The sequence below is a fragment of the Buteo buteo genome, chromosome 2, assembly GCF_964188355.1.
Source record: "Buteo buteo chromosome 2, bButBut1.hap1.1, whole genome shotgun sequence".
Classification (NCBI taxonomy): Eukaryota; Metazoa; Chordata; class Aves; order Accipitriformes; family Accipitridae; genus Buteo; species Buteo buteo.
Genome location: NC_134172.1, coordinates 47,312,488 through 47,339,176, shown reverse-complemented (window position 1 = coordinate 47,339,176; position 26,689 = coordinate 47,312,488). Strand labels below are relative to the sequence as shown.

General features: G+C 39.7%; 2 protein-coding genes across 8 annotated transcripts in view; one reads left to right on the top strand and one right to left on the bottom strand.

Moving 5' to 3' along the window:
- The window catches only part of SNRK (SNF related kinase), a 41,234-nt gene extending 35,989 nt beyond the window's left edge, over window positions 1–5,245 (top strand). For all 3 annotated transcript variants that reach the window (XM_075053358.1, XM_075053377.1, XM_075053367.1), the window contains exon 7: window positions 1,363–5,245. In XM_075053358.1, the coding sequence (XP_074909459.1) occupies window positions 1,363–2,581 (1,219 nt within the window). In that variant the 3' untranslated portion in view covers window positions 2,582–5,245. The remainder of the gene's footprint in view (window positions 1–1,362) is intronic.
- A 6,023-nt stretch (window positions 5,246–11,268) lies between these two features.
- Window positions 11,269–26,689, bottom strand: part of ANO10 (anoctamin 10) — a 131,313-nt gene continuing 115,892 nt past the window's right edge. For all 5 annotated transcript variants that reach the window (XM_075053302.1, XM_075053321.1, XM_075053332.1 and 2 more), the window contains one exon: window positions 11,269–12,155. In XM_075053302.1, coding sequence (XP_074909403.1) covers window positions 12,120–12,155 — 36 coding nt within the window. In that variant the 3' untranslated portion in view covers window positions 11,269–12,119. The remainder of the gene's footprint in view (window positions 12,156–26,689) is intronic.

The following is a 26,689-nucleotide window of genomic DNA, read 5'->3' as shown; positions in this document are numbered from 1 at the left end:
GTATGATCCTTCCGTTTTCGTACGCAGGCTGTCCAAGATATCTGGGGTCACGCTTGGTGCGAAACATTCTCTGCTTCCTTTCCCACTTTCCACCTACGCGTTGCTTCTAAACTGGGCTACAGCCCTTTCTTTTGGCACACCCAAAATATGGTTGGGAATGTCTTGTAATGCTATCCATATGTGAAGAGAGGTCTCAACTACAGCTTTTCATGCAGTATGTTAAGAGTATTTTAGTTATGTCAAGTTAAATGACTGGCAAACTTTTTTAAATTAAAAATTAACTCTTACTTTGAGAGGTTAGAAAAGATTTCTTGGTCTCCACAAGAAATATGGTGCTTATGCTGAGTGAAGCAATTGAAGAATTATTCAGTGTTAAGGTGTTGGTCTTGGATTAGGCTTTCAAAATACAGAGAGGGAATAAAGACCGACAGTCTTTGTTCTTAGTTTATTTGGTGTGCATTATGGGAAAATTACAATATATATTAGGATTTAAAGTAAAATACAAATCATTAGGTACTAGCTTAGATACTGGAGATAAGGCATCAGATGCTAACTGTAAAACTGATTTACACTCAAGTGTTACTTTCATTTTGATTTGAGCCAATGCTAGTACACAGTCATATATTTTGAACTTGGATTTGCAGTTTAGTCAAGTGTCATATTCTTAAGCAGCTTGAGTCTTGAATTCATGCAGCTGTATTAGTCCAGTTGCTCAGCTAAGGACAAATAAATGTATGATCTCAATTCATGTGTGTTTAAAATTAAAGGGGATTTTGTAGAATAGAGCTTAGTCTGAATGAGACTTACTTAAAATGAGAGAATGTTTCTTCTGACTCAACTTTTCAGTCTCACTCATGTTAATTCTAACCTAATTTTTATATTAAGAATACTGGGGAAAAAATAACAGAAGCTTTAGATTAAAAGTAGTTTGCAGTACTATCTTATTGAAGGTACGCTTGAGTCAGCTTGTATCTTCCTCTAGGTACTGGTGATTCTATACCTACTTCAGATTATTTTCTCTGAGACACAATTATTTAAAGTTTTTTATTGCTTAATTCATTTTCTGAGAGCAGTGAAATCTTAAGATTTCATTTAACAGTAACCAACATAATTTCTAAACTATGCTTTTGTATATATGATCTTCCTTTCAAATAACAGCATTTCTAAATGAATGCACATTCTCTGAGAATGCTTCTGTTTCTTCAGTTACTCAGTACTGTTACTTACAAACATGCCACCCAGCAGGCCAATCTGTGTGACAGTACTTGTGCTTCTGTTGTGCAGATCTTATGTTTTCTTACATGTTCGGAAATGCTTGCCATGATTTAACTTTTCTTTTATCCTTTATAATTGTTTATGTAGGCAGTCATGGCCAACAAAAATCGATGTGCCCCAAGATCTGGAGGATGACCTTACAGCTTCTCCTCTCTCCCATGCAACTGTTCCTCAGTCACCGGCTCGCACAGCTGAGAATGTTCTCAATGGCCACAGAAGCAAGACCCTTGGCGATTCAGCAAAGAAAGAAGATATCCCTGAATTAGCTGGGCCAGCACTTTCAGCAGTCCCATCGGTGAGCTTAAAACCCACTACAAGTGGCCGCAAGTGCTTATTCAGAGTAGAGGAAGATGAAGAGGAGGATGAAGAAGATAAGAAACCTATTTCTCTTTCTACTCAAGTTGTTCTGCGCCGTAAGCCTTCAGTTACAAATCGTCTTACTTCGAGAAAGAGTGCACCAGTCCTCAATCAAATCTTTGAGGAGGGCGAGTCAGATGATGAGTTCGACATGGATGAGAACTTACCCCCAAAGCTCAGCAGGTTAAAAATGAATATTGCTTCACCTAGCACAGTGCATAAACGCTATCACAGGAGGAAAAGCCAGGGACGGGGCTCTAGTTGCAGTAGCTCAGAAACAAGCGATGATGACTCGGAAAGTAGGAGACGCCTAGACAAAGATAGTGGGTTTACTTATTCTTGGCATAGACGGGATAGCAGCGAAGGGCCACCTGGCAGCCAAGGAGATGGTGGTGGACAAAGCAAACCAAGTAATGGAAACGGAGGGGTAGACAAAACGAGCCCAAGTGATAACAACAAAGGTGGGGGGAGTCCCTCTGGTAGCTCCAGTGGTAGCACCAACAACACTTCAGGTTCCACTCGGAGATGCGCTGGATCCGGGAACTCAATGCAGCTATCGTCTAGAAGTGCAGGGGAACTGGTTGAAAGCCTGAAGTTAATGAGCCTTTGCCTAGGTTCACAGATTCACAGCAGCACTAAATACATTATTGATCCTCAAAACAATCTGTCCTTTTCCAGTGTAAAAGTACAGGAGAAGTCAACATGGAAAATGTGCATAAGTTCCAGCGGAAGCACAAACCAGGCTTCATCGTTGGGCAACCTAAAGTTTTTTTCTGACCAAATGTCAGACACAGCAAATGAATTGGAACGCATAAAGAACAGGAACTTGAAAAACAATGTGCTACAACTACCTCTCTGTGAAAAGACGATATCTGTGAATATTCAGCGGAACCCAAAGGAGGGGCTGCTGTGTACCTCCAGTCAGACCAGTTGTTGTCATGTCATTTGACAACGACCCGACTTTAATAGCTCGATCTACTTGACAGCATCATTCTTCCTGTTCAGAGCTGTGCACACCTTGTCACAGACCCCCTTTTATTGTCTTAAGATTTTTAAGTGGGCTTTGAGCAGTTATTTATTACACTTTAATTTTGTGTTTGCTTGATGGTATGACAATGCATGGTCTTTGCATGCTGCTAGCCGATATGTTTTTCTTTTTCAACAAAACAATATTTTATTGTGTAATTTTTACATTTATAATTTTACTATGGAAGATCTGGATTAAATTAAAATAAATATCTGGATCCTAATGTAAATGGAGCACTTAGAAGTTTCATGTTCTGCACTTAAACTAGAGAGAGAAGCTTTTGTTTGCTTGTGAAATGTTAATTCTTGTTCTGACCTTCTGTGATAACTAAAATATGTGATATGTGGCATACTTCTATGTGTCTGAAACAGAACCAAAGCAATAATGTTTTGATGCTGAAAACTCTTCAGGGAGCTTTCAGATGTTCCAAGGCTTGTACAAAGCAAAGATGCACTGAAAATTAGTGATCTTGAAATATGATTTTAAACCCACACCTGTTTGTCTTAAGCTATAATATGGATAAAGTTGTGGCTCAAAAATCAAACCGAAAAGATCTTGTTTTGCTAGAGGCAGTTTTCTTTCTTTCTTTTTTTTTTTTTTTTAAAAAAAAAAGGCAAGTAGATTTGTAAGGCAGCTTTCTCCCATAGAAATATGTTAATATTACAAGCAGACAATCTTCTTTTTTAATATAAAAAAGGTAAATTATTAAGTCTACTTCTGAGTTTTTACATGGTAACTGAAAATAAAGTATTTGTATGAATTACTTTTGTTATTAGTATATCATGACACTTAATATTTTAGGTTTTTACCTTGTAAACCTTCTCCCCTATCCTTTCCTCCCCTCCCTGAGATTTCAAAAGGCAATAAGGGATGGAAAACCTTTAGGTAATTGGATTCAAATGGAAATTGTTATTGTCATTTACATTTTTCTCATTATTACTCTTTTTAAGACTTAAAATACTGCTGTTCCCCACATGTACACCACTTATTTTCCCTCAGTAATAATGCTTTTTCATGAAGTCAATTTAAAATAGCATATAGGAAAGTATTTATTTTACAGCTTTTAGCCTTTCTGTCGGGTTTCCCATTGCCGTGGCAAGGTCTTGATTTAGAGTATTTCTGTACGAAAGGATACTTTTGACCAGATGAATTAACTTTGTGGAATTTTATTATCTAGAATAAAATATATTGCAGATTCCTAGTTTTGGGAAGGGCAAGAATGTTTTATTTTTTCATGCTGTGCACTGGGTCTTCTAAGCAATGCTAGTGAAACTGGTGGTATTATGTAGCAGCACCCTGGGCAGACATTGGCTGTCTGGGAGGAGTTTACACTGTTGAGCATCTTGTAACATGTGCAGAATGGTCAAATACAATGCGTTTCACGTCCACCGCAGAGTGAGCAGAGCACCAAAGAATGGCGTTATGCTTGGTCATAATTTCTACAGCTCATGACAGCTCTTCTTGATGATGAGTGAAGGACTTTACTAAGAGAGTCTAAATTGCATGGGGTATTCTTACTGGCTAGCCTAGTCGGGGATTTTACATTCTGCTTTCTAAACAAGGCGAATGATAAGTGTTTTCCTTCTTTAAGTTTTAAACTCTAGTTGCAGTTTAGTCAGTGTGATATTTATAAATCAAAAGCTACAAGAATAGATGTGTGGGTGAAGCCATAGAACATATTTGATTGAAATTTTTGAGCAGGGATCTTACCAAGGGCCAGAAATGAGATGTGTGGTTCACAGACAGTGAGCGTAACATCCAAGTAGGAGACAAGTTTATAAAGGGCATTGGCAATAAACTTATTTGTTGCAGCTTTTTTCCAAGTAGTGTAAATACTCTTTCCTGATATTATGTACAGCCTTGGAATGGCACCTTTTAACTAACCCCAGGTGTATTTTGTTTCCAATGTTTTTATATACAACTGTATATATGGTGCTCACTTTAGAACAGCAGTGTTGACCATTTATGCTGCATAGTTGTATCATAGCCTTATAGTTGTGTGTGGTTGGTTGAACCTTTGGGTGTACAAATGTTAGTCTGAGTGGTGTCCTTTCTCCATCTGTTGACAGGTGAATGATTGTGCATGTGGTGTATGTTGTATTATGTTGTCACGTAAAAGGAAGGGCGAGAATAACCACTACATTAAGATAATATTGGACCAAACTATTTAGAGCAAGTAAACAGTTTCTTGTACCCCTTAACGTGTCTTTAAAAGTTGCATATAGTTACAGTAGTGTATAAATTAAATATTGTGGAAAAACAACTAGTCTTGTATTTTTCTGTATGTGTGTATATAAATATATATATAAAAAAATGTACCTCTAGCAACTTAATCTGTATTTAAGATGTGACAATCTTGACACAGAATTTTAAGAGTAGCAGTATAAATAAACAGAATTAATGAACAGAAATATAAAAATTTCTCACCACGAAAGAATCCATGTGTGTGTGTTAAGAGGGTACAGAAATATCAGCTGATCTTATTGCTTCCAGCAATGTTTGGCTTTTTCATTGTATAAACATTCATGGTGTGCGACAGAAATGGAAAATCCAGTTAATAAAAGTGATATCTTGATTGATGCATAACCTATGATTTGCATGTCAATGTGGCTTGTTACTCCTGGTGTTCACTGTGTGAGGGCGGCACAAGCTCCTGGCCCCTTCCCCCATGCTGCAGCACAGTGGAGGCCAGAGCTTCTGGAGACACGCTTGCTGGGTGTGCGTTCTCCATGCTGCAGCCTGCACTGAGTAGAGTAATAAATTAAAATAGAAAGCAGTAGAAACGTAAGCGCGGTTGCCTTAAAAAAATACAACTTTGTGTGTGGATGCATGTTGGTTTGCAGACTTCCAGGCATTCTCTCGCATAGATCAAACTTGTTCATTTGGGCTTAAAAGTTGTCATCCACTAGAATAGCTTTTTGTTTAAAGGTTGAGGTTGCTGGTTTTGGGCAGAACTTAGACTAATTTAAGTGGTTTAGTGAACTTTATAAGCTGCTGTTCAACTAGAGAACGCTTTTGATGATACACTTGTCTGGTTTACCATCTGAGCAAACCCAGGGCTGTTCTGGCAGCTGGTGTCTGGCAGCTCTGGGATACAGAATACGATGGGTCTCAAAATCTCAGTTAAAATATTTGCTGTGCGTGTGCCCGAGTCAGTCAGATGAGTCTTATCTTGGCCACACCTCTGTCCATTACAGTCATGGGAGGGACACCTCACCCAGCCCTGCTGTAACTCTTGGGGAAAGTAAGGTGCTTTACTTGTCTCAGGTTTTTCTTGTTAGATGAAACGACCGGTTGTATACCTGTTTGCAAATCTGCATAGGTGGTGTGTAAACTAGTATTTTTTGTTGTTGTTCTTGTGAAGGTGTATGCATGTGAGTTGGAAGTTTCACCAGTATAGATTGAATGTTTTTCATCCAAACCTAACCCAGTACTATTCTTCTTTGCAATGTAAAATGGGTAATAGTGAAAAAAAAATAAAAAAATGTTAGCATCAGCACTGATACACATCACCAGTGGGGACCGGAGCATGCTGACTGCACCAAAAGATGGGCACCTTGAGAAAAAGCTATTGTCACCCAGACTGCCCAAGATCTAAAACCACAGTGCAAGACACAGCTCTGCATGCTCTGCTCTGGTTGTGCTGTCACAAGTAACAGGATTCCGGGAGTTAATTCCATGTGTTTACTGCAGCTGCTTCACAGAGTACATCTTACAACTCTGTCCCACATTGCAGTGTTTAGACTGCCATGTGCTGGAAAAACATCTGCTCCTGAACATTTAGTCTAAAAGTATGTATGTGTGTCGGTACAGAAGGAAGAGAACAGCTGAAATACCTCAGCTGAAATCCAGGCGTGTGCTCTCACTGCTGTCACTTACAAACTGCTGCACCTTAATGTGTAGTTGGGAGAGTAACACTTCTTACTACTACCTTTTTCCATGGTACTGTGAAAAGCGGCTCAGGCTGAGGAGGGTAGCAGCGCTAGCCACTGCTTCTGGAACACGTTCTGCCCATTTTGCCCCACCAGCACGCGCACTGAGAGCAGGTGGTTTCTGGTACCTTCTCATGCAAGTTACCAGTTTCCCCTCAGAGATGTCTCCGGTGACCTGTGGTTGGAGCAGGTCAGCACAGCCTTCTGCAGCGATTTAACACAGAGCCTGTGATTTTAACTGCTCATGAAACATGAGCTGTAACCAGGCAGAGATCGTATGGACACAGGACATTTGGTACACTTAGAGGGATTAATGGCATTTAACAGGTTATGTAATTATATGCAATTAATGTATGATTACTTTATGATTGGCTAGTTGTGCAAAGCTGTACTCACAGGCTTTTGCAGCTGGGACCTTGCCATTGCTGGTGAGCTTCCCGGTGCTGGTTAATGCACAATGGGGTCGAGGCAGTAGCAGGCAAGGAACAGCCAAAAAGAACTTACTTGGCGGGGCAGGGGGAGCTGTGACCATGCCTGAGTGAGGAACAGTGTTACAAATCTGGTACTACCCTCCTCTTTCTTAAGACATCAAAGCCCAGCAATAACATCTTGGTACTCACAGGTCCGATTTTTTAAATGAATTTTTCATTACCTAATAAAGAAATGAGCTAGCCAGATATCGAGAAATCCCAACGTGGATGGCTGGCAATAAACAGAGAACAGGGACAGCCTGGCACGTCCCAAACGTTACAGACAACCGAGCCACCCCAACAGCCTTTCCCATGGTTAAGTATATGTGGATGAATCAGAACAGATCTGTCTGTCGCAAATTCCAGATTATGACTTGCTTTCAATAAAAGGTGTTTGAGTAATAACACCTTGACGTGACTGTACTTGGGAAAGCGTAACAGTGACTCACTCATTTAGTTGCCTACTGACTGAAGCCAGCGAGGTTCCCTCACTGAAGTCACGTCAGTACCGTGTTTTGAGGGACAGCCAGGCAGCCCTTCTCCAGGGCAATGTCTCTGTGGCTGTTTTAGCCTGCTCCCTCCTTGAAGCAGAGGCTCTGGCTACTGGGTTTTTTTGAGCTTACGATTTTAATTACTTGTAACAAGTTGTCTCAGTTTGGCCTATCTGTGTGTATTACAAATGACATCAATTTCTAGAAGTCAAGAACCCTGCATTAGTGACGAAGTGAAGTCTATTATACTAGGGGGAAAAAAGGATGATCTCTATTTACTTTCCCAGATGGTAGAAGACTTATGTCATATGAAAAATGCAAGTTTAGAGGACTGAACTTGAAAAGCATGGGTTTTTTGTAAGGACTGCACTAGGCTCTCAGACGTGTCATGTCAGATCTCCTTAGCAATTAATTTCAGCAAACGCTTGTGTAACTTCTTCCCCCTCACTACTCTCTCTTGAGAAATACAGGGCTGGGGGAGGCAGGAGGGAAGGATCTGTTTTTCTCTCTGGGCTCTTGTGTGCTGCACACACTCTGCTTCAGTGCCCAAGGCCTGGGAGAGGTTCGGCTCAGTGCTGCAGACCCGGGAGCTAGCAGGAAGGGCTGACGAGCACTCTTACACCGTACCCAGGATTGCCCTCATCACACCAGTGATGACAGATGCCGTCACCACTGTGTTTTATATCGAGCAGCGGGGTGCAGAGAGATCCCTCCTCTCTAAGGGCATCAGTCTTCAGGGCCGACAGGTGAGTCACCAGCCTCTGCTGTCAGCTCCAGCCTGATGCTGGCACTCACCCCTCCGACTCTTGGATGAGGCATGGATGGGAGAGCTTTCCTGAAGAAAGCGCTTGGCGGTAGGAGGCATGGTTCCCACTGGCTTTGCTTATCTGAATAAGGAAGTAAACGCTCAGTCAGTGCAAGTCCTCCTGAACGAGATTTGAGATCGATTCCCTCTGGTTGAGGTAAGCAAAAATACCCAGAATTGCTTGCCTGCTTACAGAGGAACCTCTCCTCATGTAACAATTCCCATGTTTTCCTCTTCCACTGTCCTTAAGTTCATGGGAGCTGCTGCAGTCCAGCAAGTACAGTAGAGATCCTGAGTCAGCAGATCCCTCTGGGCCACACAATTAGACCTGTGGCTCACAACACACCTGATGAGAGAACTTTTGTATTACCAGTAAATTATTTATGACTGGCCTTTTCCTTAAAAACAGTCGTCTTGGTTGTTACCACTGCTGCTAAGGTGATGTGTAAAATTCAAGCCTTACAGATAGGTACAGGCTACTCCCACACAGTTGACTTCCCAAACAGGATGCCTCCAGACTCATCCTAGGTTCCTCCCTAAAGCTTGAGACCAGAGATGAACTTATTTCTTAGGCTCGGGCACTGGAAGAACTGCCACACACCCAAGGCTGTTTGCCTGCACTCCTGAAAGGTCCAGAGCCAAAGCTGTCTCTGAGGTCTAAGGGTCTCTCTAGTTGGGTAATGGACCATGCCATGAACCTCCTGGGATGGACTTGCTGCCCATAGTGGGGGCACAGGCAGAGCGTAAGCTTTACGCTCATAAACCAGCCCATTCGCACTTTCCACAACCCCTGCGTAAACCCACCACTATTTGCCTGAAGGGCCCGAGCTGCAGCTTCAGCGATCGCTGTACACAAACTGCTCGCTGACCCCAAGGAAGGAGACAGAAGACACTTACTGGCAACCAGACGCCTCTGATCTAGGTGCCTTCTTTTCCTTCCACTTCAGTGCACTTGCCCCTTTCCCCTGTAGCCCACTCTGCCCTTCTCAACTGCACGTTGAGAAAACTGGATCTGGCTTTGTATGTCAGCTCTGTGCTGGGGGTGGCCTGAGAACAATGGGAAAGTAAAGTCTCCACTCCCGTGTGCCTGGGGGACACAGTTACCCAGACTAGGAACAGACATACAGATTACACAGCTTGTGAATGGCAGTTACTCATAAGGATCTTATTTATTCTCATATTTTCATCTGACAACAGGTTTTTGTCAGTAAGCTTCGTCCCTAGCATCCCACAATTTTTACAGATGCACCTACAGCAGAAAGAAAACAATACAAAGACATTCAGAAGCATAGACAGAAACATTTTTTCTCTCAAATGAGAAATGACAATAGATGACAGCATGAATGTAAGAAACCAAAAAACAAACCAAACCCCAGCATTAAACCAGAATGTTTTAAACAGAGCACTCCCCCAGTACAAGGGCAAAGAACAGCATACAGAGGAATAGGAGCTAAATTTCAGTCCGGTGACAAAGTATTACTTGGCAATATACAGGTAACATATCTCAGCAAGCTAAAGTGTATGCTCTTTAGGACAGAAACACTCTCTGTCATGACTGTGTAGCATTTGTGATGCTAAAACAAGAGTTCTCCCAGTATCTAGAACAAACTCTAATCCCTATAAAACAAAGGATTCCCCTACTTCTTACTCACTCACACTATGGAAGGTCACAATTCCTCCATACCTACTAGCTCTAGGTGGAGAATCCACCTAAAGAACAGTATTACCCCCATTTATAGGTAAGGAAACTAAGCAGAAGTGAAAGATTTGCCCAAGGCAAGGGCAACAGCTAACGTTACTTATGTCACCAGGTACTTAAACCTTACTAGAGATTTTCCTGTTAGTCTACAGAAAACAGGAGAATGAAAGGACCACAAGGACAACCACAACATCAGTTTTGCAGAAGTCTACTTATTTTTTTCACATGATCACAGTTGAGACACGACTTGATTCCTTTTCTAACCCATCTTAGAAAATTATTCCAGACACCTGATACAGTTGCCATCAGCAAAACAAATATACCAACTTTATGCTCACAAACCAGCGCAAATTAGCAGACCAGCAGAATCCCTTCAAAATGGCAGTGACAAGCTCACAAGAACATGTTCCACCAGGAACCCCTCCCACAGATTTTTCTTCTGAACTGTTCACTCAAAAGCACTGACTAGGCAGAACGAGTAAAACTTAAACAAACAGGAGCTACTTCAGACCAAAGTGGGCAAGAAACTGCAAAGCTGGGGAGCTTTCATGGAGAACGTAGTAGTCCCCTCCTCAAAAAAGCTTTGGTTTTGGGATCTCTACAGCACCATAGGAAAGGAGACATGCTCCCCTCAGAGATCCCTGCTGGCTGCTCAGGGCAGAGCTTGTGCAGCCACAACCCTGCAACCGCCACCTCAGGAACAGGCTGTGAAACAGCAGCAGCCTGTGAGATACCCCTGAAATAGCAGCAGTGTGGGGGACGCGCAATGGGAGAAACAAGAACAGAGACAGCAGCTGTAGCACAGTTTTTTGCTCCTCTTCCCAAGGGAACAGAGTCGTTTCTTACTGGGTCACGCTCGCAGAGTTTGAGAAATGTTAATTTTAAATTCCAGGCAGAATACATTATTTTGGCTTAGTTCTATTACTCTGCTGTGGGGGCCCTGTGGCAGAAATCTGAAATGTGCAAAGTAGGCAAATACCTTAATTATTGTAACAACAGATTTTTCCAGACAGAATTCCAGCAAGTATCACATATAGGTAAGTTACATCTACCAAAGATGAAGGTCACAGCAGGAGAAAATAAACTGTCTCAAGGTCACAGGAACAAACACTGTAGATTTTGGCCCTACTACTGTCAGAAAACAATGAAACGCTCCTACCTTTTTGTGAAATGCAAGAAAAAAAATCAGATATTCACTACATACACGAGTACTGGTATATCAAGTATCAAGTTTAATTGATCTGTTACTATCAGTTCATTTAACCAGAAGATCCATTCATACAATACTGCAGTTTGAGATCCAAGGAAGTGATACCAAAATCTAATGTAAATTGAAAAATAAATACACTTCATAAATTACTGATCAGCAATCTGCCTCCTACTGAATGCTTTTTACCCAGCTTTTGAACAGATTTTAGCTGGGGCTTATTTAAATAACTAGCACACAGGAGTATATAATGCATACTTTATAATATTTAACTAGTTCTCAGATCATATAGGGAACAACCATGTATTTCATTACGCAATCCATAAAATACTTAAATTAATTTGCTATGTGCAAAGAGTAGCTAATAAGCAAGTCTTTGAAATAATACAGGACTGATTAGCTATTGTAATAAAGGAACAAAAGGGGCAATAAGCCCAAAGGGGACCGTACACTGTGAATTAAATAACAGTCTACCTTCTATTTTTTTCTTTAACAAAGTTGCAGCTGAAAACTCTTGTTAGCTTCTGGATGCTTACTCACAGGATCTGTTTTCAATCACTTGCAGCACAGTGAGTCTGGCAGATTTCAACCAGACCTAGCATAAGCTGGAGTGTTATTTGGTGTTAACTTCATGAACAGTTGCATATAAGAAAGCAAGAGAGCAGGAGAAAATATCTTTTTTTACAGTGTCAGGCAAAGAATATTTACCAAATATCATATAAGCAGGTGCCACCTACTGAATAGATGGTAGAGTGCACACTCTGAGAGCTACACATCATCATCATAAACAAACGCTCAAGAATCGCCCACATTGCATTCACATGTGACTGCTTTAGTCATCCTCGTTCCTTCATGTTTACTCCTTCAGTGACTCAGCCGCAAGCTTCATTTGCTGTGAGAGAAGGGAAAAAAGAAAAGGTACACTAAGTGCAGTGCTAGCATGATGAATTAACACAAAACAGCAAAATCTGAAAGGAGGACACTTCTGAATCCAACCAAGTAATAAAACGACACCAAAAAAATTAACTCAAGCTTTGGTAGTTAAAAACAAAAACGCAAGTCTGTTATGCCTGACTTTTCCAAATGACACAGTTTTAACAGAGGTATTGCTTTCCCCACCAAAAGACTCAGTAAATGATGATGCAATTTGTATGTTAATTAATTCTTTTTGTGATGAGTAATGCCTTACGCTGAAATTACTGGGCCCAACAGATACAGAAAAAAACCCTTCTCCCTCAGACTCATGACTGGGGGGAACTGCTGTAAGAACGGCAAAATTAAAAGCTGGGGGAAATTACTGTTGTATTGGAACTGTCTTCTGCCACTCCTGGGCAATAACTGTGCTCATGACAGTGCACCGTCTAAGCTGGCATCGCCATCACTGCTCCTGGAAATCCCCGACCCCTCTATCTCTGGTCATGCCTGTGTGCTCTTAGGCAGCACTGGCTGTTACCTAAAACAATGGCAGTAAGCACAGACAGGTACAGCTGATGGGCCTTGCTGGAAATCCGCTCTTCCATTTAGGAAGGCATCAATACCAGGCTGGAATTAAGAATCCTGATCTCTGAATCACAGATTTATTTATTAAAATACAGGATAGTTCTTTGAGATAACTTCAGATAAGCAAAATGCTCAGCACAGTGAAGGACTGCGATATCAGAAACTCAGCCACAAAGGGAATTTAAAAAAAATTATTAATTATTCCTTGTTACAGCAGATACTCATTCTGAAGACACAAATGCAATTTGCTTAGTCCGTGGGACAATCTACCTACTGGCCAAGTGGTATGCACATCTTTAAGGTACATTCTTTACAGATGTAGTATTTTAGTTCACTGTGAAGTCTTTGATACTGTAGAGGGTTTTTTTATTTTTAGAAAAATCATAAAGTCATTTAGCCTTTTAAGTTTTTAAGGGATCCTAAAAGGTCAATGAACTACTGACACAATGCTGCCCTGATTTCCCATTGCACAAATGTTAAGCTGTAACTGTTATTCGGAACTTCTGTATTGCCCTTTTTTTTTTTTTTGCTATTGAATTGAACGAAAACTTCCTGTGATATAAGAAAGAAGTAGCAGACTGCTATGGTGATACATGTTATTTCCAATCCTGTTGTTAACCATTTTTGTTTTCATTATCTTAGGATGTCACCAGAGAGATCTCAATGTGAAACCAGAATAACAATTCCAGGCGTTGAAAATATCTACTAAGTAAAAGAAACCAGAGCCACTCTTTGAAGCTTCCTGTTAAAGAGGATGTTTCATAACACAGAATTAACAGTAAGAAGCAGTAAGTGCGGAGTTTAAACTGTGCCAAAAGCGTCTCTCACACATCACCTGGGGTTATCAGCTAAGGGTCTTTCAATGTCTGGAAGGCTGGAAGCCACCCTCGTATACTAAGAAATAATCACAGAGACTTAAGTTCCCAAAGAAGATGACCAAGAGACAACAGTCCAAGGAAGGAGAATAGATGGAGACCAGCCCAAAGGACAGGGTGAGGAGCAAAGGCAAGGAGATGCACAGCACTGCTGGAATTCAGGAGGCCATAGGCTGGTGTCCAGCATGACTGCCACCTTTGAGGCAATTTGGCAGACAAGGAAAGAAAAGAGCTGAACATGAAAAATGTGAGTGATCACATGAAGAAATGATTTTATCCAGCTTCCAACTCCTAAGCAGTTGTGTAGTTTCCATATCATCCATCCAGTGGGTGCTATGGACACATGCTTAAGTTCCTTAAATTTAAAGTTCTTTCTTTTATGCTTATGTTTGATTTTATACAAATGGCCTAGTACACACGGGCTAATAGAAAGACAAATACCTAATAATGCTATAAAAAAAAATTGGAAAAGGGGAAACTGCAAATACAATGGACACTTTCATTCAATTTCTACCCCGTAACATAAGGATGTCAGATTGCTTTAATGCAGCACCTTCTAACTTCCCTTTGCTGCTAGTCTGTGCCTGAACCCATTCCAAAACATTACTTCACATGATAAACCCCACCTACAATAACTCTTCTTTACCATTTTTATCTGTATTGCCATGCCATCTATAAGGGAAGTAAAATTAGTTTGTGATACAAATATTTATATGGTTCTCCATAGCAACAGTGCAGAAAAAAAGCCATAGCTAAATGCTGGAATACAGATTCCTCTTCTGCATCCTGATTCACTTATTTAAATAAATGTCTGTATAAAACTACAGCATCTTAATTAAAGTGACTTCTACCCTTATTGTAAAAACATTAAAAAGATACAGAAGACAGCAACTTCGTTCACTTTAGGATTAATCAAATTCAAACCTTATTCTCTTATTTTAGAATGAATTCTTAAATTCTGAGCGTTGTTGTAATTATATGGGGATTGATGAGGAATGTAGAAAACTGGAAAGGTATTTTTACTCTCTGATTTCTGCAGGGCTTGCCAAAGTCTGGAAGAAAACCAAGCATATGACTACTAATGGTGACTAGATGGTAATCTGTCCAAAAATTCTGTACAAGTGGGACTACTGTCATTTATTTTTGAAGGCCCTCCTAATTTTAACTGAGCTAATCTTAGGCTAGTATTCTCTTATGCTGGCAATCTTATGCTAGTATATTTAAAATATATGACGAACAAACAAATTTCCGAGCTGCTTCAGTGGGCCAGCGAGTAGAAAAAAACTCTTAAAATAGCTTCACATGCTGCCATGGCACACACAGCCTGGGCAAAACCAGTCCAACTGCAGTCACTCACGCATTTCGGGAAATGAATCATAAGCAATGTAAGAACCCCAAGAGCTGCATGTTTCATTTCTTCTTTATAATTTCTAATACCAAAAACATATTTTGCAGTACCTGGCAGCACCAGGCTCCCCTAAGAGCTATCACTTTGGCAAGCAACATGTGGTGGCATCATTAGACAGTGAAATTCTTTGCCAAGTTCAGGCTGAAGAATTTTTAAATTTTCTTTTCTTTTACTGTGAAAGGAAATGTTCCTTTTTACTGGGAAAATATTTCTCTAGGACAACCTATGGGAAAGAGAGTGTATTTTTTTTCTGATACTGACAAAAGGAACTGACAAGGTACATTTTAAGATCACCTTTCCCCTGATGGCCCCAACAGGCTCATTGGCAAACCTGTGGGACTGAGTTAACTACTCCTCCATCAAAAAGACATTTCTTTGTAAGTTTTAAGTAGTATTTTAAAAATACAGAAAAAGAGGTATTAAAAACTTCTCAATCTACTTTTCAAACCTACTAGATACCTCATGACAAATAAAAGCAATGCTCAGTTAAGGGTAGTAAAAGCCTCTATAAACTAACCAGAGGCATAGTTGAGAAATGAGTTGGCTCAAGAAATCATTCTTCATTTATTAGCAGCTGAGAGTTACTAGTGAAAGGTTATGCCTCTGTTTTGCAAAATAGGTGGCTGGTGCATGACAATTGATCACACAGTCCTGCTCCCTAACAAGCTAGGCCTGGCTCTGCACAGCACTTGGGATCACATCTCTCTCTGGCTGCGTGGCTGTCCCAACTCAATGGTCTGTTTTATACAGCGCACTTAGCAACAGTAGCCTATGCATGCGATACATAAGTGAAGCATATGTTTAAACTAATATTAGTTTATAATAGTGGGGCTATAGTGTAGTTTATTCTAAAACTCTACTGTGAGGAAGTGCCCTAAATATTTATCTGCTGTAATTCAATAATTTGCTATTTCCATTTTATTAAGTTTAAATTTCTTTGTAAAGTGCAGGTAATATAATTAGACAGTACTTTCAGCAGAAATAGCAAAAATTCTTCAATGCGGTTTACAAATAGGCTTTACCACTTAATTAGATTTCACTACATTTCAACATTAGATTTCCTAAAAGCACTTTAATAAAACATGACAGATACTTTCACAACACAAATACAGTTGCATAGCAAGCCTGGAAATCAGGCTACTTCCTTTGGCGTTCACAACCAGAACACAAATTTTAGTACACAGGGTATGGACTGTAGTTATCAACAACTGGTAACTCTCCAGTTAGAGGGTCTACAGAAGTCTGATCTTGTGATGTAGTGCTATGAACAATGCTACTTAATATATGCAAGTAAAAGAAACAGCTACAAACACTAAGTAACAGAAACACAGTAACACCACAGACCTTGACTAAAGCAAAACCAGTTGAGTTGCCAAGGGATTTGCCACTGGCAGCACTAGGCCTTTGTTCAAGCCACAGCCTCACTGGAAATCCAGGTCCCTTCTGCATGGCAAGAGGAGAACCGTGACCCACCTTCATTTTCAAACCCTCTGCCCAGAGCTCACAGACGACGAGATGCTTTGCACCTTGCTCTGTGCAGTAGGGCTGCTTTGAGCAAGGACACTGTATGCCCCAGCATGGAGTTTCGTTCTGTCCCTGCGGCTGAGAAGCACGCACTGCCTTTCACAACCCCTATCTTGCAAATCCATCTGTGACCTTCTTTCTGTATGGGAGGATGACAGAGATAACCTGGCATTTTTGCTGTTACCAGTGCTCATTTCACACACACTCGCAATCTAATCCAACACCCTCAACTTTCCTCTATGGTTTCTATGGGACAGCCAACATTTTATCAGGTGGCTAACAGTCTTTGCATTCCTCACTTCTGGCTGTCTGTTTAATGTTGATTTCTTGTACTTGCTGAGCTCTGCATCAAATGCTTAGAATGCGGTTATTTTCCAGTTATGCTTGGTCTTGGTAAGCCAGCCTCTAACTACTTTTAATTTTACTACTGAATGCGTTAACACCAACTGACAATTCAACCACAACCTGAGGAAAACAATTTTAAAAAATAAAAAGCATTTAAAAGTGAAAATCAATGAAACCAGGAGTTAATGACTCACTGGTTTGGTGCTTTTCCATATGCATGCTCAATGAACACATATGTTTGCATATATGAAGAACAGACATGTAAATAGCCATACAGTGAAAGACAAGAAGACATAAAGGCAGATGTTTCTAATCAGCAACTCCATCTTCTGCTTTTCCTGTATTCACCATGTAGAACGGCTCATTAGCAATTTACTGCTTAAAGAAACCGTAGTGTTACATGGTATCTTCCCACTTTCTCAAAATAATTATAATATGAAAACATGATGGATATATATTAAAATTATTCTTTCCTAATGGTGTATAGTCACAACAAAAGTAGTTTCTTGGGCCTTGAGCTGTTTGCTGACAACTCTGAGAACTGTATCAGTTTACTCTGTAAGTACCAGCCAGTTACAAAAGAGGCAAATTAACATCCACTTCAAAACTCAGTAAGCCTCTTCCACATCCAATATTTTATTCTGTGTAAAAGTGTAAAAACTTACTTAATGGCAAATTTTCCTCGCTGATTATAATGGTGCAAAGTTGTGTAACTTTGCATCTAGACCCACAAACCCTCCCTCAAAGTTTTTGCACTTTGGTGTTGAACACTCTCTGCAGGGAATGGAACTTAAGGACTTTGGGTCTGGGGTAACTTTTAAGCCTCGTTTCTAATTCTGACCAGTTTTTCAGCAACCTCTTAGTTGCCATAGCTGGAGATAATAACTGATGCTTGTTTACAGTAGCAATAAACAGTTTCTATACTAGTATACTCCTGTTTATAAATCCCAGGACTTCTGTGTTATACCACACAGCCACAGTGTAACACTGAATGCTTATTTTCAGTAACTCATCCAGTACAACCCCTAAGTCTTCTGGAAGGGTATTGATTTCCAGAATACATTTCCCCCCCTACTTAAGTAATATGATAAAAGACTTGTAGGAATAATTTCACAACTTCCTTATTTACCAGAGCCAAGACCAATGGCACTATGATGCTGCAAACCAGTGAAAACAACTCTCTTTAAAGAAAAGCCATATATGAGCATTAAACAGCGAAAATACAGGTTTTTGATGAGAAGAATTTTAAATGGAAGATAGATAACAAAGAAACAAATGCTGGATTGTGTAGCTCTTATGAGAAGGACTCTAAGCAATTACAATAATTTAACCTTTTGAGGACTGAAATGTTACCAAGCACTGCACCTATTATTCTCCTTACCTCTAGGCTGCAAATAGAATATTGTGTCTAGTTTGGGGCCCTCCAAGTAAGAATACTGATCACCTTCACCAAGTCTAGCCATGGGACACAGGATGGGCAGGGAGCTGATCCACATGCCCTGTGAGAAAAGGCTGAGACACCTGCCAATATCTGCAAGGAGGTTAGCAAGAAGATGGAGCCAGGCTCTTTGCTGAGGTGCAACAGCAGGAAAACAAGAAACAAAGTGGTTATAAAGAAATAAGAAAAAAAAAGAAAGAAAGAAAAGAAAAGAACATTTCACTGCAAGGATAACTAAGCACTGCAGCAGAGGCCCAGGGAGGTTTTGCAGTCTCTGTCCTCAGAGGTTTTCAAGACCCAGTTGGAAAAAGCCCCCAGCAACCTGGTCTGAATTTGGTATTGATGAGCATGGGGTTGGACTAGACACCTTCTGAGGACCCTTCTAGGCTGTTCCTACAGGAATTGTGACAGAGAAGTTTGCCTGGACTCTACAGATCTAGAGTAGGAATCTGCTAGAACAAATCACAGGTAACAGCAAATAAGTAATTCTCCTCTTTCCTTTCTTGTATGCCTAATTCATGGCAGAATACCAAGTACAAAAGCTAGTGTTAATGAAACAGTAAGTTTGCAAAATTACTAAGTGCAGAGTCAGGAAAACTTGCAGAATCACATAATACATGCCTTGGAGTATTGGGCCTGATTAATAGCGCTGTGAGCCATAGCAGACAAAGCAACACCATTTGTAGTAGATTTTTTCCCAAGATTTTTTCTGATCTACTTTATATTGTCTCTGATTTAAATTGCAAAGTATTAATTAATACTCATTACAATATTCTTATGGTATTAGTCACCCTTTGCTGAACCTTATTTTAGTTCAGTAAAAAGAACAAAAATGTAGAAATAATAGAAGCCACATTAGATAGTATCGTAGTATTTTCTTCAGAAGTCTAGTTTATGTATTCTGACCTCAGAACATTTAAATTATTTTTATCTTTGATTAGTTCATACTTTTAAAAATTCACTTCTTTCACTGTAACTGACCATGGAGTTGCAAAGTGAAACATAAATATATAACGTTAAACAATATGTCTGAATACCCAATGAAGAGCATGCGCTCTAACCGCACTCACAGGGTGCCAGACCAGCCTAGCAGATGCTCTTCCCTTCAGCTTATGCAATTAGCTCTCATCCAATAAGCAGCCAGTCAATAGATTTTGGAGTCAGAAACTATTGATCAGCTATGAAAGCAATGATGCAAAAATACCCAAAGTGACATGACCTTGATCACATCTCGGAGCCGGGGGGCGGACTGCACAGTCCTTCCAGATCTATGCCTGTCAGTCATGTATTTCTTTAGTTTTGTGACCTGGGTCAAACAGACTTCACTACAATTTAAGGGTGCAGTTTGTCCCTAAGTTAACAGCACATCAACGACAATTTCAATGATTTCAGGGTAAGCTATGATAAAATTCATTTTTTCAGGAGCTTTTGATAACGTTAATTACCAGTTTTCAGTTACTAGTTACAATCAAGAGAAAACGGGTAAAACAAACCATTCCTCCTCTCTGAAGTTTAAGAAGCTTATACGTAAGTAGGATGCCCCTGAGCAGGCACTTACCCTTTAGGAGAGAAATACTCAGCACTTTGAGAGTTTAACTAAGTGGACACAAAGCCCTAATATATGGATATAGATATGCCTGACTGAAGCGTAACTGCAGACATAGCTGAGTTAGCCTTATACCAACTGTAATGGCAGTTAACAGCCTGGCTAAGAACCAGGTTGCTCAGTAGATGCTAATTTACTCCTTAGGCTCACATGCTTTGCACTCACCCTGCCTCATGACGCAGGAGGCACAGCTGAGAAATAGCAAAACCAGCGAAACAGCATCTGAAAAAATGCCAGCACCAGTGGCGAAGGACTTGAAGGCCATCGGTGGCACTGCAGTGAGATGGTTGACAGTCCTTCCCTCCTCACACTTCTGCTTGAATGATAACATGCTCAGGTGATGTCAAAATACACAGCTTCTGAGAGAATATATGTTTCAGTCTAACACTTTAAAGACAAGCAAAGCTATGTGAGCTCTGTGCTTCCATTTTTTTCCAATTTAAGACTCGAAGGGACCTGGTGGGTTATAGACACAAGCCTCCCTCGAGTGCATAAACCCACGCAGTAGTAGAAGTTTAGCTCCGAGGACACCACACAACATCTATTCTGGTATTATACATGCCAAAACCCACAGAGTTTTTGCCAACATCCTTTAACAAATTCTATTGTACGAAAGGCAAAAGACTAGCTTAAACTATTTAATGCCACAAAAAGAACAGGAGAAAAATCAAAGAGCACGAACATGTCTCCTTATAATCTGTGCAACAGCAGGGAATAGACTGTGTGAAAAGCAGAGATGGTCTCTCAAAATGAATGATGCCCAAGCCTCAGAAGACAAAAGAAATACTCCGTAATGCCATTACTTTCTGGACACAGATTTGGCCATCACTGGAACCCAGGCACCCAAAGCCCAACACCTAAGCACCCAAAGCACTATTGCCCTGTCCACCCCCTGCTCTGCCAGTGGACACAAAGGCATGCCCAGCCCCAGCCCAAGCCCAGCTGGCCCGAGTTACAACCTGGGCTCACATTCCTTTCCGGATTTGTTTATTTATTGATATGTACAGAGCCCTACTTGGTTTCCAAAAAACAAGTAATAACAAAAAAAGGTTGTTGCTCTACGCAGGGAATTATTTAGGTAATCTAGACTGGACTCCAGATATGAAACTAAGAACCCAACTTCAGGCACTATTTTTGGAAATTTCTATCTGTGACATAAATCTGATATAAAAAGCAGATAAACACAGGGAGTGCATAGCTGTGCTCTGTCCTGCTACCACACACCAGCCACAATGCTACAAGTACAAAATTTCCACATTTCTTGCAGCGGGCAAGAAACTTCAGCCTGACAAATATGTGAGATGACACCAGAGAAATCAAACAACTGAACAGCATAAGTAGAAAATATTAAAATATACTTGAAGTATAAACCACGTGTTTAGAAATTAGACTTCCACACTAAGTGCTGGGCAGACACACAGCAAAAGCAACCACTCTTTTGAAGGAGTTTTTCCTAGCAAGGAATTTGCCTCTCCGTTTATCTGCCATATCAGCATGGAAAGTGAGTTTAATTCTAAAGTTACCGTTACCACAGTATTCAAAAAATAACACTTCACTGCAGTAAAGTAGGAAAAACTACTCAATGTTTAAATTATTGGTGAAGAAGAACTATTCTGAATTCTACTCTAGAGTTTAGCAGGCAAGGAATCCAAAACCAGCAACAGAAGGGACCTGCCAGGTCATCTTACTTGGTTTCCTCCCCTGGAGAGGCTCTCCTGCCCCAAATACTTGTCCTTACAACATAATTTCCAGTATTATTTTCACTCTTGTCTTTCTCTTCAAAGACAAGCCACCTTCTTCTTCCTGTGGGGGCTCTGCTATTGCCTATTCACAGCCCAGTGAAAAAGAGCTGGTAACCAATTGCTAGTTACAGTAATTTTATAAATATTCTGAAGAAATCAGTTCTACCAGTTTTAAAGTGTATCAAAGGTTCTTTTGCAAATACTTTCAGAATGGCAACAGCACCACTGACAGAATTCCTTCTTCCACCAAAGACACATGTGACAAGGCAAATAAATTGCCTTTCTCCCAAGTGCCCTGCTCCTTGGGAAGACTATGCACACATGAAAAAGAAGCAACTTGTTTTCCCTTAGTTAAACACTGGGCTAAGCATAAGTATTGATCAGTTACAGGTATTGATTTGTTTTTAAAAATATATTTAAGTTGATACCTATCTGATCAGATAAAGTCATATACCTATTCAGATAAAGTCAATTATTCAAATTAGTTATGGTGGAGTTATGGTTTGATCTGGCTCAGAAAGTTCTTGAACTAAGCACAGGTAGAGGATGGGAAAATATTATGGGGAAATATATGTTAGCTCCGCTCTTCGCTCTATCCTAGGCACCTGCTTATTGCCCCTTTGGGGCCTGGGCTAGAGAAACCCTTGATTTCACAACCTTTATGCAGATATACACACATACACAAAGGACACGTATAGCTTATTAAACTTGCCATTTTCATTTAAGATGCACAACTGGATATGAAGCATTACTCTCAGAGAACTACACAGGATTGTCTAATAAGCATGTAGGACTGTCAGAATAAACTTTGAATTAGCTAATTAGCTTGCACAGGTATTTTGAAAACGAGTAAAAAGTTAGTTTGGTACTTTATAACTCTGCATTTCTTCAAAATGAGTAAAGTTGTAACAGTCGACAGTCCTAAATTATAGGTATAACAATATTTATAACCTAGCAAAGGGTAAAGGTCTGGTTTCCTTGAAGGCAATGGCGAAGTTCTGGTTTACTTCAGTGAAGCCAGACTTTCCCTTTATGTGCTTCCTAGGTTATGAGTGAACAAAATGCTTTTCCTTTTTCCCAGCAAATTAGTGGGAAGAAAACCTCTTTGCCACAGGTTGTATACCGCATTTGTTCAGAAATGGAGACGCAGTGCTCGACCGGTAAAGCTCCTGTCCATCTGTCTGCTTTTTTACTAGAACAACAAAGTATTCCTGTGTGTTACACCAGTGCGCTGCTGTACTCATCGGTACTGCTGTGCCCTAGGTGCTCTTCCTCCATAGCCCGCTTTTCAGAGCTATCTGTATTGTTATCAGAGACCCTAACAAATTTTTGTGGTTTTCTGCTTCTAATACTATCAGCAAGTTCTTTGCATAGCTTTATGAAATTATTTTGTAATAAAGAGCAAGCTATGAAAAATTAAAGCTGTATAATATCTACTATTTTCAGGCTGAAGAGATATGAATTTTTAAGCAGCTTTGTAACATGAAGACAAACAACAATCTGCAGTTATACTGAATATTAGTGTGTGCTCTCTTTCTGAGATCTGCTTTAGTGCCTTGGAACACCCTACACTATGTAACTGAGCAGTTACAGAAAAAGATTTTAGGATGAGGTTTAGATTGGAAAAAATGTAGAAATTATTTCTGACTACTTGATTTTATTATTTTCAAGCCTTGCCAACCCTGTAATCCCAGTTTCTCTCCATTAACTTAATTTTTGTGCAAAACAATACATAAAGGCATAAGCAGATTACTTGTATTAAATACATGTAAATTTGTAAGAATTTATTTTAATACCATTGTAAATTTTTAGGTTTAGAACTTCATATGAAAACTGTTACCTTCTAAACAAAACTTGAATAATTGCAAAAGAGGGTAAGCACACTGAAATTATTCTTTTACTTTTTCAACACGAGCGTTGTGTCTCTGCAGCCTTTCCATGCACAGAGTAAGTCAATTTTCATATGCCTTGGTAACGCTCCTCCTTATTTTTTCTGCTTTTTCATTTCTGTCAAGTACTTTTGCTTTCTTTATTATAGCATTTTGCTCCCTTATTTATTCCTTGCTGATTCCCTGTCCTGTGTTCTACTGTCCTAGTTCAACCCTCTCCCTTAGGTTTTTACTTCCAATTTCTTCAAAAAGAGAAATCACTCCCTTCTGCATCTAAATTCACTGGTTGGCAAGGGTCAAACTTGCTGGCAGAAAAACTGCCAAAAGGACTGGCCCTGGAAGCTGGCAGCTCCCCAGTGGGAAGAGAGCTGCACTCCTCCTCCCACTCCAATCACCCCGCTCCACTTTTCAGGAGCAGTGGGAAAGAAAGGAAGAACAAAGTACCACTAGCACAGCCCCACTTTGCAGCTTTGCTCTGCTCTGAGGGGCTGGATAAAGCCTGGCAACAAACCGAATCCTAGAAATAAATGTGTTGAACAGATGTATACCGCTTCAGTCCAGCCACTGTTCTAGACTGACCTTCTTCTTTTGCTTCAATGGAAATTAGAGCTAATGGTGCCAGCTTCAGCACGCACTGAGGGATTAACTATTGTGATTCATGTTAAATTGCCACACTAATTTAATTCTATCAGACCTCAAGGCTTTGCTTTGAAATGTTTCTTATACATTGCAAAGTGCTTTTACTGGGTACCCTGCGTTACCAGTACCACCGCATTCCTATTTCTCGATTTTAATCTATCACAACAATAAATAAATTATCTAGCATGCAACCACAAATATCTAAAATAATTTCCCTTCAACACATTAGCTGTAGCACATTAAAACTGCCCTATAGCTATAGAAACACTGTACAACATTACCATTTGTCAAAAAAATATATGTTGCCTTATAAACTTCATAGTAAGACCTTTATAAAATAGGTTGTTACATCTGTCTAACAAACCAGATTTTAAAAAATATGCCAGTAAGTGCTGTCAAAGGACTCTAAATAAATGTTTAAGACATTATATGATTTTGCATCAGTAAAGTGAGTTAATATTACCCAGTGAGTCACCTAGTTAATTCACTGTAAATTTATGTGATGGTATAAGATGGAAGGTTAACACACATTTCCACAGATCCTTCAGGGCAAATCAAATACACAAGCTGGGACAGGACAAATAATTACAAAATATTAACAAGCTGCAGAAATCCATTTTCTGCACTTTGAGCTTGGTAATATGTCAGTGCTCACAGGCTCATGTTTCCTTTTTGGAACTGGAAACAATCAGAAAACAGAGTGAAAATTCCATATACCATTACAGGACCAACAGAACTGCAAAACCCCTGGCAGTCAGTTACATTCTTTCCTAAAATAATTTACAACTGTAGCAAAAGATTTCTTTGATAATCTAAAGCAAATGCCTCTCACATACAGAGTGTACCATTTTCCATATTAATAGGAAATAACGGTACTTATTAATGGTGTAAGGAAATACATCAAAGGAAAAGAATATGCCCAGTAAAAAGAAATGGAATTACAGGCTGTGGTTTACAGTAAGCCAGTGCGAGAGTGCATCTACAAAAGGAACTCAACAGCATACACACACACAGATTCTCATTCTCTCTCTCTCTCCCCCCCTGTATACTGCATCTATACATATATAAAAAATATAAAGAAAACGCATACACACACACACACACAGAAGAACAAATAAATAAGATTTTAACAATGCTAACTTCAGGGAATGAGCAGTGTCAGTGTAATGCTTGTATTTAAAGGGGCATTCTCAACAATGTTAACAGGAGGCTGTTAGGTTTTGGTTTCCATGTGTTGGTTTTTTTGGTTTTTGTTACCTTGAGAATTCTCATCCTGACACCTTCCTCATTTGTAACCTGTGAAATCTGGAAATTGGCCAATATTGCTACCATAATGTTATGGGGAATTCACACTTCAGATCAGCAAAGGAGTTTTTCAGCAGACAGTATATCCTAATTAGTATTTAACATTAATTTAAAATATATACTATATATGTTACTCTATGTTACTAAGTGTTAATCTCATATAAATAACCTTCAAATAATTATATATGAATTTTGCAATCTTATTAACTTTTGATCAAAGAATTATATCCCATTGAAACTGCCATCTGCTGAATTTGCTTCTTGACTTTGATCTCTGTGACATGGGAATAATCACAGATAATATTGGGAAAAACATATAAATAACACCTTAACAAAATTTTCTCTCTTATGAAATCTGCAGGGATTCGACTACAAAGGAGAAAAGAAGTCTTTGTCCTGTGTTAGTGAATGAGTGAATCTCTTTTCTTGATTTCTGCTGATCAGTGAAAAAATAGAAAAGAAAATACAACAAAGAATTACTAAGATCCACATAAATGCTCTTGTATTAGATGTTTATGCAATAAACTGTTATCTCCACAGTCACATTAGAAATCTTGTTTTTGAAGCAGATACGTAAATTCTTCCGATTCCTGAGATAAGCTTAATACTAATTGATACAGAAAGTAAGCAACTGCTGCTATTAATAGTTATTCCAAAGTTTTAACTGTGTTCACTACACTTTGTATACTTCTCATGGAAACAACAGGACTGATCACTCCCAGAGAAGCTGTTAACTGGATGAACTAATTAATGGTTTGGTCTGATAATTTCAACATCAACAAGTGAAAAACAAGTAAGGAAAACTCAGGGTGTGTCCCACCTGCAGAATAAAGGTGTCTTCTTACCACATGTAAGCCTCATTTAGTCACTTAAGAGTTTCTCAACTTGGCAGACCAGCTAAATTCTGGGTTTGCTCAACAGTACTTCCACCAACCCAAACCCATTTGTCTTTCATTTCGTTAAGATTTTACCTCAGCACTAGTTACCAAATGTTAGCTACACTGTGGTAAGAACAGACCTTTCCATCTCCCCAAAGATGACCAAGCCTTTTTCAAGAGACAGACTGATTAATGTGATAGCATCTCTCAAGTCAGAAACAGGAAGGACCAAGAGTCACAAGAAGCTTCTCTATTCAGCAAATTTACTACTTCTTTA